We start from the raw sequence: 12,478 nt of genomic DNA, 5'->3' as shown, positions 1-12,478 counted from the left end.
TATGAAATAAATAAATGAATGTTGGCATACAAATTCCAATTCCAACTTACACACTATTCTATAACGGAATCTGACTCAGATGCCATTATAGACTACTATCTTAATGCACCGATTTTTGGCGCCCATCCCCAATCAGTCTTTAATGGCTTTTAAAAAATTTGATTGTTAAAGATGTTCAACAACAGTTGATTGAAACCAATGGTCTAATTTATCTAAGTTTGAACATGAAGCTTTTACACAATTGTAGAGGAATGATTCGAGAGCCATTAAAACAGCAGATGAAGGAAGAGCATCAGTTGTTCGAAGTAGGGCTGACTATATAAATGAAGTAAAATGTCAATTACTGGATGAAAACAGTTACCGTCAGTTACCAGGCGATCAAACCACAAAGGATTAAAGTAATCACTGAGGAAGCCTGTTCTTTAGGCTTTCTGCCAGAACAAGAATATCAATATTTGAATCTAGAATTTTGTAAGACTCCAGTATTTTGTACGTTAGCCAAGATTCATAAAACTTACAAGTTCCTCTGGGGAAATCCCTCATCTCTCACAATGGTTTTCTTTCTTTCTAGGAATGAGTAGTAGGTGAACAATTTTTAAGACAGTATGTACTGAAATTGGGTTATATATTTGTGACACCACACATTTGTTGAATATACTGCAAGACAAGTCAGTGGATAATGTGCAATTAATGGCTACTTTAGAAGTACAGTCTTTGTACACATCTGTACCACAAATGAGGCCACAGAGCTTTTGCATACTATATGGGCATAGGCGCCCGGTATAAGAGGCTTGGGGAGGCTAAGCCTCCCCAGCCGCAAGCCCCAAGCGTCTCTCTCTCTCACCCCCCCCCCCCCGATGCACCGTTTATCCCTCGCACTCCCTCCCCTGCAGTCCCTATAATTAGCGTCTCTCTCTATCCCTCTCACCCCCTCCAATGTGCTTTAGATCGCCCATCGCTGCCGGTAGCGGCACACCAACCTTATTACAGCTTGCTTCGGGCCTTCGTCCCGATGCTGACGGCATGACGTGCCCCGCCTCCTCTGACCAGCCTTCCTTATGATGCGTCCAGCCCTTGCGGAAGCAGGAAGGCTGGTCAGAGGAGGCGGGGCACATCATGCCGTCAGCGTCAGGACGAAGACCTGAAGCAAGCTGTAATAAGGTTGGTGTGCCGCTACCGGCAGCGATGGGCGATCTAAAGCACACTGCAGGGAGTGAGAGACATAGAGAGAGACGCTAATTATAGGGACTGCAGGAGGGAGTGTGAGGGATAAACGGTGCATCGGGGGGGTTGGGGGGGGAATGAGAGCCTGTCAGTAAAGGGGGGTGGGCTCATTTAAAGGCAGGGCTACAGAAATTATAGCGGGACTTAGAGGGAGAGACTGGAGGGGAGTGGCAGAAGAGAGCTTGCTTGCTGAATCTTTGGGGGGTGAGAGAGATGAGGCCTTCACCTCTCTCACAAAGGTTCAGCTTGAACCTTTGGGAGAGAAAGAGAGCTGAAAGTGCTGCTCTGATAGTCCTGGGTGGGGTAGGGAAGGGCAGGCAGGCAGGAGGAAGAAAAACATATGTGACCCTGGAGGGGGAGACAAGTTATAGATGTGGACTGGGGGGCGGAGGGGGAAAGAGAGCTTGCTGAACCTGCGGGGGAGAGCTGATATTCAGCCATGGTGGTCATATTTGATTTAAAGAGAGAAAAACTGCACATGGAGGAAGAAAATAGGCAGAAGCTGGATCCACTGGACAGTCAAGTCTGTGGAGGACCCAGCTTTTACTTACGGATGTAGGGCAAAAAAATGAAGAAGAAAGGCAGAAAGTAAAGAAATAAATGGAAAGGAAGCCCTAGAAACGGAGTTAAGAGGACAGATAGCAGCAGAATCGGATACTGGGCCAGCATGATCAGAAAAACAAAGTCACCAGACAACAAAGGTAGAAAAGATCATTTTCTTTTCAATATAGTGTTTGGAATATGTCCACTTTGAGAATTAGGTGCTCAACACTAAAAGTTTATATTTATTTACTTATTTATGGCATTTTATCCCACATTAAACATGAATTAGGGTGTTTTGTGGCTCTACATGTATCATGATATTATGATCCCTTGTTTCATATTGTTGACGGTCTGCATTTTCCATATGGGTGGTATATTGGTGTAATATTTATGGTACAGTAAGGTTCTGAGTGTGTTTTTGCACAAAGTTGTGCATAGTGTTTTGCAGTTGAGCGATTGTGGTTAGTATATGCTTTGAGCAACCACTTTATTCTTTGACATATGATACATAGCTAATATCTATCTAAATTTAATAAAAGGTAGTGTGACTTTTTTTTTCTGTGTGTTATCAGACAATTATGGATTTAAGCTCCACCCCTGGCCCCACCCCCAACCCCGCCCCCTTTGGCCTCCCCAAACAGTTGGGCCACCGACTGCCTATGTATATGGGGTAAAACAACTCATCCATATTTGGTTCTTATTGCATTTCTGATGAAACACAAAACCACCTGCTGAACCAGGGCAAAACACTCACAAAAATGGAACCAAAACCAGTTCTACATAATAGACAATGAGTTCCAAAGACTATTAAGTTTTACATTAAATTTGATCGTATATAAACAGTTAAGCCTTTCTTTTTTTTTTTGTGGATATTTTTATTGGAAACCTTTCTGGGGGCAGACTCAAGAAAAATGTCAGGAAGTATTTTTTCACAGAGAGAGTAGTGGATGCTTGGAATGCCCTCCCGCGGGAGGTGGTGGAAATGAAAACGGTAACGGAATTCAAACACGCGTGGGATAAACATAAAGGAATCCTGTTCAGAAGGAATGGATCCTAAGGAGCTTAGCCGAGATTGGGTGGCAGAGCCAGCCGGTGGTGGGAGGCGAGGATAGTGCTGGGCAGACTTATACGGTCTGTGCCAGAGCCAGTGGTGGGAGGCGGGGCTGGTGGTTGGGAGGCGGGGATAGTGCTGGGCAGACTTATACAGTCTGTGCCCTGAAGAGGACAGGTACAAATCAAAGTAGGGTATACACAAAAAGTAGCACATATGAGTTTGTCTTGTTGGGCAGACTGGATGGACCATGCAGGTCTTTTTCTGCCATCATTTACTATATTATTATGTTAATCTTACTAATGAGTTATTACCAATTAGTATTAATTAATGCTATTTGACAATATACAGTTAAATGTAAATCGCTTAAAACTTGTCGGTGAAGCGGACTATAAATGCAAAATTTAATTAAATTACTGATGATTGCTTATAAAATCATCACTTCTTGTTCCAACCTGATTTTTATCCGCAGATTTTGGGCATAGCAATGAGAGCAGTTTTTGCCCCACTTCTGACAAATCTGTCTATGATTGACTTCGAATAAAAATGGATAATGTTATATGTAAAGCAATGGAGGAAGATACATTGCCAACATATATCTGTTATGCAGTTGGTACAAAACAGGAATTGCTGTCATTTATGATGTGGTTAAATACTAGATGTTCAGCTATTAAATTTTGTTGTTACATTTCAGGAGCACCAGATTAGTTTTTTGGTTGTAAACATTTCAAAGATGTCACCGTACATTCTTGAGTTATGACAGTAGTCATCTGAGGAAGTTAAAAGACCATCTTCCTTTCTTGCAGTTTTTGTGATATCAGAGTATTTGTTTAATTAGACAAGAGTATTAAAAAATGTGTTGATCAGTTGATAACTAAACTTAGAGCTAAAGGTTATCCAATAGCTATTATTAAACAAGAATACCAACCAGCACTCCATAATGATACAGTGTTATTATTGGAGAGAAAAGGAAGTCTAAACAACATGATATCTTGACGTGTGTTAAGATATTCATCATTGTCTGGTAAAATTGGAGCTCTCAGAAAATATTGCCCTGTGCTATCACTGCATGAATGATCTGTAGATGTCATTGATGATAGCTCTTAGTGGAAATAAAATTCTGTCCTGCTGAATTGAAAGAAATTGTAAATGAGAAATCAACAGGCCATTATAAATATGGTGAATGTGCTATGTGTGAAATTATGCTTGAAGGTGATATAATGTTAAACCCAGTGCCAGTAAGACCTTTAATATGAGGAACAGAACAACCTGTCATTCATTATATGTTGTTTATACTATTTTCTACCTAGTAAAAAAAGTGTGCATTGATAAAAATACTTGCACGTTAAAAAACTTAACTTAAAGAACAAAAAACATGTTTAAATACTAACAGACTGAATGCCCCAGTAGTATCATTGTGCAATTAAGGTACATTGGTTTGAGGATTTGGTCTACAATTATTGATCATGTTAGACAATCAATAGGGTGGTGACTTGGGTAAATTTTTACTTCAGTTAGAGCAGAGGTGGATTTTTTTTTGTTATTTTGGTCCTTGAATCAGTTGGACTCAATTTCAATACTGATTATAGGGGTTTCTATTCATGGGGTACATTTGTGAATCTTTTTATTGGCTCAATTGCAAGATAATATAATTGGCTTTATTTTTGATTGATGGGGGCGAGTGCCAATGTGCTATGCACCGACTTTGGATGAATCTCTTCGTTAAGGTGGCTCATAAATCCCAACAAACAAATAAAATAAATGGAATGAGTCAGAAATTACATTAAAAGAGCAAAATCTGTTTGAGCTACAGTATGTGGCAGAGTGAGATATGAAGCCTTGTTGTGCCTATGAAGTGTTTGTACAGAAAACTGAATCATTCTTCTGATGCAGCAGTAGCAAAACAAGGGCCTCTGTTGGGATGAGAGAGAAATGAGGTAAGTGCATTGGGATGAGATTGTGATGTGCTTTTATTGTTTATATCAACATAGACATAGATTACACTAATATACAAAGAGGTGTTAAAAAGGAGTTTTTTGACCTATGATTTATATCTTCCAGCTTGGGGCCTCTCTTATGTAATTGGCATAGAGCTGTGAAAGGTGTGGAGGGGTAGCCTAATGGTTAGAGCAGTGAGCTGAGAACCTGGGTTCGGTTCCCACTGCAGCTCCTTGTGACTCTGGGCAACTGAGCCCCAGGAATAAAAACTTAGATTGTAAGCCCACTAAGGAAATCGAAAATACCTACATATAATATATGTAAACCATTTTTGGTTGTACCACAGAAAGGTGGTACAACAAATCCATGACCAGGTCCATTACCCTAGATGCCTATAAAGGTCTGAGGTCTTTCTCCTTTAGAGTTTATATCCACTAACAGGCAAATTTACTGATTGCTGCAAATAAAGAACAGCCAACATAAATCACAGTAGTGATTTTCTTGTAGGTAACAGACATTTCTAAAATTAAATCCATGGGGAGGGGGGGGGGGGAGTTTCTCTAAATGGCTTAGTTTTGAACATATCCTGACAGAATGGAACTCACTTGTAAGGTAGGGTCCAATCTCAGCCCCTCACATTTACTGCTAATGCTTTTCTTAATACTTATATTGTGCCAAAATACAGTTTCTGTCTGGAGTTCACAAGATGTAATATATATGGGCAATATATCAGCTTGGAAGTTTTTTTTTAACCAGGCTTGGCCTGTGACACCCAATACATATCTTTCTGCAACATTTTCTTGGTCTCCGATTGCATTTTTTGATAAGAACATAAGAAATGCCACACTAGGACAGCCCAAAGCTCCATCAAGTCCAGTATTCTGCTTCCACCATTGACCAATCCAGATCACAGGTGCCTGGCGGAATCCCCAAAAGTGGGTCCACTCCTTCTTGTATTCACCCAGGGCTAAGCAGGGGCTTTCCCAAGTTTACCTGGCCACTAATACTTTCTGGATGTTTCCTCCAGGCACTTGACTAAACCCTCTTCAAACCCCATTATGTTAAATATTTTCAACACATATTCCACAACTTAATAGTGTGGAAAACATTTTCTGCAATTAGTTTTAAGAGTCCTACCTTTTAGCACGCGAGGATTTTCTGTTTCTTTATATGTTTCACTGCCCGGCTGCCTGGGAACTGACACTTCTGTTAGCAGTGGTGTTCTCATGTTTTAATCTTTACCACAATGTCCTACTTTCTTATATTAAACTTTTTATCAGTTGGAATGGCAATCATGTCATCTGCACTTGCTAAATTTTTGTCATGGTCACGAGCCCAATGTTTTTCTTGTATTGCAATGTTAGAGTATTTATACATTTGCAATGGACGAACCATGCTATCTTCTTGTGCCACTCCATAATCAGGCCTTAGTGATGTCTGTTCATCCTACCCAGCAATCAGATGTGTAACCATTTCCAGTTCTGTGCTTCGCAAGCTGCATATGTGTGTGTTTTACCAGTTTTTCTCTGCTGGCTGTGAACCATCTTGGCTGTTGTCCATTATCCTGTGCTGCAATTATAATTCTCTCATCTTCAGATTTTAAGTTTGCCTCTCCTTATCCACTCCTGTGTCAGGTTCACTTCTTGGGGCATAATGTTTCCCAATGGGTTAGATTTGTGCATGCCACAACAGTAATGAATCCCACTCTCAAGCCAGGGTATGCAAGGTATGATCTCCTGCCTTACTAGTTCTTCTGGGAGCGTCAAGGTGTCCTGACCTGTGCATACAGGTCAAACAGACAGTCCCAGCTTTAGAATTCCAAAGGATGCCCTGATCTCACTCTGAGGATGAAAGCGGAGGTACTGCATCTTAGAAGAAGGATTGTCTGGGTGCAATCACCTGACCTCTGCACCATCACACAGCATTAGCACTCTTGGGAAGGGGAAGGCTGAAAAAGAGGGACAACCCTAGCCTTAGCGTCCCAGAGGATATTCTGATCTCTCCACTGTTCCATTTGCACTCCCGGTGTTAGCATCTCAAAGGGTGTCCCCTGATTTTCACACTGCTGTGCCGACACACCAACATTAATATCTTGAGAAGAGGGATGGGATGGGAGTGGCAGGAGAGCGTGGCATTGATCTGTACTCTCAGTGCTCGCCTCTCAGGGAGTGTCTCTTCACATGGGTACATCCCCTGCACTATACAAAGTCATGCCCAGGGGTCTCCTGACCTCCATACTGTCACAAGAGCATTCCCAGTATTTGCACCCAAAAGATGTGCTCCTTGCTGCTTTACTCCACAGCATCCTTGTTTTTTTGTTTTTTTTTTGGGGGGGGGGGGGGGGGGCTCTCCTTATCTCTGAACAGACAAAAAGACACCTCAGAATTTACATAGTTGCCGGGGCGGGGGGGGGGGGGGGGGGGGGGGGGGGGTGGGTCTGATCTTTGAATGGTCACACAGACACACTCAATATTTGCATCTTGGGCCATCTTAACTTCACTCACCATTCTCAATGATATATTTCACAATCTCCTTGCTCCCTGAGCTCACTGCATGGTGCAGTGTTGTCCATCCAGAGGAGTCTCTCACCATCAGATTGCCCCCAGCACAGTGCGCTTCTTGGAACTGTAGAAAAACAAAGGAAAATAGGGAGAGTGTTATCAGTGCCTAGTCCTCCTCCTATCAGTAAACTATTCCCTGGCAGTACAGCCGTTAGACATGCTAGGGTGTCCAGGGCAGAAACTAAAGAGGAGGTCTAGCCTGGCCAGTGACAGACACCCTGAAGTTCTGCCTCAGTGTCATCACTCACTTTGTCCAAGAAAACCCCAGGCAACTGCCCTACTGGATGCCCATGCCAGCTCTGCCTGGCAGCTTTGCTCTTGTACTCTGCCCCCTAACACCTCCTCTGGGTTTGGAGTCTAGCCTCAGTGTTGAAAGATCAGCATCAAGAACCAGAGGGTGCAGAAAGCCAAAGAGGAGGTGCAGGAAGCCGTGGCATAGCCTGATGTCACGTTGCAGGAAGCTGGGCATTACAGGAAATGTGGGAGGCCGCAGTGAGGCCAATGAGCTGGCCTAGGAAACTACAGCTCTGTCTACAATGCTGTGCATGGAGCTATGGAACTTTCCACAGCACAGCACAAGAGTTAGTGATAATTCCCAACTGTTATGGGCAAAGGTTGCGGGGGGGGGGGGGGGGGGGGAGGGGAGAGTATGATAATAACTTTAGTACCTTCTTGAAAATGTTACTTTTTGCAGCCTCTAACAACACTTCATCTACAAAGAAAAAACAAAATCAAGTAAGTATCATTCTGGGTTATACAAGGAGAGCAGCATCCATTTTAGGGTGTATGACCCCTCTGATCTAAGAAAAGAACGATCCCTCTCCTGAGATTAGGAATGGGGTGCCGCTTCCCAGTTTCTATTCTCTAGGTACTGGAAGCAGGGGTACAGCCATGGGTGGGCCACAGCCCCTCCACTTTGGAGTCAGGCACGCCCAATCAGTGGTAGAAGCATGAGTAAATGAGAGAAGAATTGGAATCAGTGTCAACATTCATACAGCCCAGTGCCCACTCATGTTAACCTCAGGCCACCAAAAAAAAAAAAAAATCAGACCTGGCTATGCCAACGACTGAAAGCTTTAAAAATTCCATATTTACTTTCTTTAGGATGGGGCAGGAAGAGCAAAAGCAAAAAGGATACATCAAAACCTGAGCAAGATTTCAGTCTCCCTATCTTTAGGGTCTAGAAATCTTGTGTTTTCATTGTACACTGATGACTGCAAATCCACAAAAAAGGGAAAACCAAGTCAACTGCATGGATGGCTGCATAGGTCCATAACAGACTTTTTTTTACTGGAATCATTGAAGGCTGTTGCACATGACAGGAACCCACAAGACAGAAATGGAAGGTTGACTGAAGAACAGCTAAAAATCATTCCTCTGAGGAGAGAAACCTTTCCAGCTGCAGAGCAAGCCAACTGTGCACACGTTGGGACTGAAGAGAACAATGAATGATTTACCAGACAAAGAATGAATAATGTGGCTTAGAGGCACCACAAAGGACTGAGTCACAAGGCAAAGTAACTGACTCACTCATCCTAAATTCCAGTAAGTAAAGAACAGACACGGAACTCAACTGGAAATCAGGCTCAGAGTGAAAGGGTACTGGGATCAGACACTTCAGATAAAAACATGTAGAATAAGTAATACCCCTGGAGACATACCGTATTTTTCAGACTATAAGACGCACTTTTTTCCCCCAAAATTTGGGAGGAAAATGGGGGGTGCGTCTTATAGTCCGAAGGTAGCGATTTCTCTCCCTCCCGCCCTCCTCCCGAGTGCGGGATCGCCTGCCCGCCCTCCCCCAGAGTTCGGGATCGCCCTTCCCCCGGCCCTGTCACCACTTCTCCCTACTCACGTCACGCGATCTTCCCTGGTGGTCTAGTGACGTCGGGGCAGGAAAGAGCCCCCTCTTTCCTGCCCAGCGCGCTGCTCTCCGTCCTCCTGTATGCAGCCTGACGTCTCGGCGAGATTCAAAATGGCCACCGAGACTTCAGGGCCGAGGGGAGGGCGATCCCGAACTCGGACAAGACGCACTGGAGCACCTAGGTTTTAGAGGAGGGAAAAAGGAAAATTTTTTTTTTCTTATTTCCCTCCTCTAAAACCTAGGTGCGTCTTATGGTCCGGTGCGTCTTATAGTCCAAAAAATACGGTACTTCTATCCTTGTGCACATTAGCCTCACTCCACAGTCTTTTGATTGAACCATAATCCTTAACCTGCTGGTCCTTCTGGTACAGCAGAACCTAATCAGCTCTGTCCTCCCACATAAGAGTCCTCATTAATAAAGGGATATTTTGAACAAGGCAAGGACTTACCTATCTCAGATATGGAGGCCCCCTCAGTAGACCTAGAGAAAACAAGGGAAATTGTAACAAAATCTGCAGAAGGGAATCCTCTTCAAAGACCAAATACTTGCTACCTACTCATATTCCTTACTGCTCCCTGACAGTCTGAGCTCCTCCACCACTCTCTATCACTACCAGCTCTCCCCAACCGCCAGCCCTCCTCCACCACTCTCTACAGTCCCCCCCACCACCAGCCCTCCTCCACCACTCTCTACTGCTCCCCCTCCCAGCCCTCTTCCACCACGCTCTACAGTTCCCCCTCCCACTACCAGCCCTTCACCACTCCCTACAGTTCCTCCCCCACTGCTAGCCATCCTCAACTATTCCTTACAGTTCCTACCCCCCACTGCCAGCCCTTCTCCACCACTCCCTACAGTTCACCACCACCACTGCCCGCCCTCAACTATTTCCTACAGTCCCCCCCTACTTCCAGCCCTCCTCAACCATTCCCTACAGTCCTGTTCCTCTCCCCCCACTGCCAGCCCTTCTCCACTACTTCCTGTGGCTCCCCTTCAACAGCCAGAGATCCTCTATGATTCACTGAGCCTACCATACACCCAGTGCTCTTCCACCATTCCCTGCAACTGTCCTTATAGACAGCCCTCCTCCACCAGTTCCCAGTCAGTGTACCAACATCCCTCCTCTAGTAAACAATATGTCTATCCTACTTAATAGCTGTAATTTTATCAGGCAGTTGTGGATTAGGCACTTGAATCCCTTTAAATTAACATATTTATAGTTGCTCCTACTTATCCTCATATTCATCTCATCCTAAGGGTCTGCAGTACCTTCTGAGTGAAGCCTTTTCACTTCGAAGAGTTTCACTGTGTGCCAGAGTCTCAGCGACTACACTATCACTGGAGATCCGTTTCCTCTGAGGTACTTTCTGCAGATCTAAGATCCTGTGAAGAGCAATGATGGAGCAAGGAGGAGGTTAGAGAGGCACATCAACCCATGCTCAGGTCTCTGAAACCCAGAAAAACGTAATCAAAGGAAACCATTCTGGGGACAAAGGAGGTGACATCCAGTCCCACCAGGGGTCACATATGCAGTATACTAAAGTATGCAGAAAAACCATCAAAGTGGAAAAAAACAACAATGACCCATGGATGATCTCAGGAGCAGGAGAGGAGTGGGAACAGAACCAGGCTCTTCAAAAAACAAACCGAAGACGTCCAATATTTCTGTTGATGGCTCTCTCATTCTGTCTCCTCAGCTCGAAACTTTGGGGTCATCTTTGACTCTTCTCTCTCCTTCTCTGCTCATATCCAGCAGATCGCCAAGACCTGTCGTTTCTTTCTTTACAACATCCGTAAAATCCGCCCCTTTCTTTCCAAGCACTCTACCAAAACCCTCATCCACACCCTTGTCACTTCTCGTTTAGACTACTGCAATCTGCTTCTTGCTGGCCTCCCACTTAGTCACCTCTCCCCTCTCCAATCAGTTCAAAACTCTGCTGCCCGTCTCGTCTTCTGCCGGGGTCACTTTACTCATACTACCCCTCTCCTCAAGTCGCTTCACTGGCTCCCTATCCGTTTTCGCATCCTGTTCAAACTTCTTCTACTAACCTATAAATGTACTCACTCTGCTGCTCCCCAGTATCTCTCCACACTCGTCCTTCCCTACACCCCTTCCCGTGCACTCCGCTCCATGGATAAATCCTTCTTATCTGTTCCCTTCTCCACTACTGCCAACTCCAGACTTCGCGCCTTCTGTCTTGCTGCACCCTACGCCTGGAATAAACTTCCTGAGCCCCTATGTCTTGCCCCATCCTTGGCCACCTTTAAATCTAGACTGAAAGCCCACCTCTTTAACATTGCTTTTGACTCGTAACCACTTGTAACCACTCGCCTCCACCTACCCTCCTCCTTTCTGTACACATTAATTGATTTGATTACTTTATATTTTGTCTATTAGATTGTAAGCTCTTTGAGCAGGGAATGTCTTTCTTCTATGTTTGTGCAGCGCTGCGTACACCTTGTAGCGCTATAGAAATGCTAAATAGTAGTAGTAAAGTTTATTGAGGGAAGACTCTAAAGGTACCCTGTTGCGGCACTGGAAGTGCCTTCTTCGGGAGTCTTGGTACTTTGTCTCAAAGAGTTAGTTGACAAAGCGTTCGGGATAGAATCTCTTGGTGAGCAACGTTCTGGTCTTGAAAAAGACCTTTGGAGTAAATTAGAAAATATGGCTTCTAGACGCCACTTTACTTCAAATATTGGATGTCTTCGGTCTGTTTTTTGAAGAGCCTGGTTCTGCTCGCATACTGAAGTAAGCCAGAAGTCTTGTAGTATTAAGTCTGTGAATTTCTCCCAAATCCTAAGTACAACAATAGCAGGCTTCCTGCAACCTCTAAGGAACAGTACCCCCAGTAGGAAGGCTTAGGTCCCCCCCTGGAAACTCATTCCATAAATTTATTTTATTTTATTTATTGGGATTTATTAACCGCCTTTATGAAGAGATTCACCCAAGACGGTGTACAGCAGGTACAGTTTAACATAAAACTTACAATTTTGTTAACAGCATAACAATAGTAAAAATGACCGAATATAAACAGAAACACAATAAATGAGGTAAACTTGAGAACAATTAAAACCCAATAATAGGACTACCATGAAACAGTGTCAAGAATATACACATTTAACAGCACTGAAATTCAAGTAACAGAGATATAAAATATTATGTCCACATAATACTAATGAAACATCGAATAAGCATACATTAGAACATTCAAGTAACATAGATATGATGCTAATGCTTTTCTACAACACAGCTTACTATGAAGCCAAGGGGTCAAGTGCAGATATATAGATGGGGACAA

The 12,478-nt window shown here is 43.8% G+C and overlaps 1 protein-coding gene across 1 annotated transcript in view; it reads right to left on the bottom strand.

Annotated features, from left to right (window-relative positions):
- The window catches only part of DGKZ (diacylglycerol kinase zeta), a 226,978-nt gene that overhangs the window by 26,109 nt on the left and 188,391 nt on the right, over positions 1 to 12,478 (bottom strand). The window contains 4 exon segments of the mRNA XM_030200852.1: positions 7,261 to 7,381; positions 7,986 to 8,029; positions 9,631 to 9,662; positions 10,449 to 10,562. Of these exon segments, the coding sequence (XP_030056712.1) occupies positions 7,261 to 7,381; positions 7,986 to 8,029; positions 9,631 to 9,662; positions 10,449 to 10,562 (311 nt within the window).

Source organism: Microcaecilia unicolor, chromosome 4 (assembly GCF_901765095.1).
Source record: "Microcaecilia unicolor chromosome 4, aMicUni1.1, whole genome shotgun sequence".
In the NCBI taxonomy this organism is placed as follows: domain Eukaryota; kingdom Metazoa; phylum Chordata; class Amphibia; order Gymnophiona; family Siphonopidae; genus Microcaecilia; species Microcaecilia unicolor.
The sequence above is the reverse complement of the archived record's forward strand: the minus strand, read 5'-3'. Positions and strand labels throughout refer to the sequence as shown.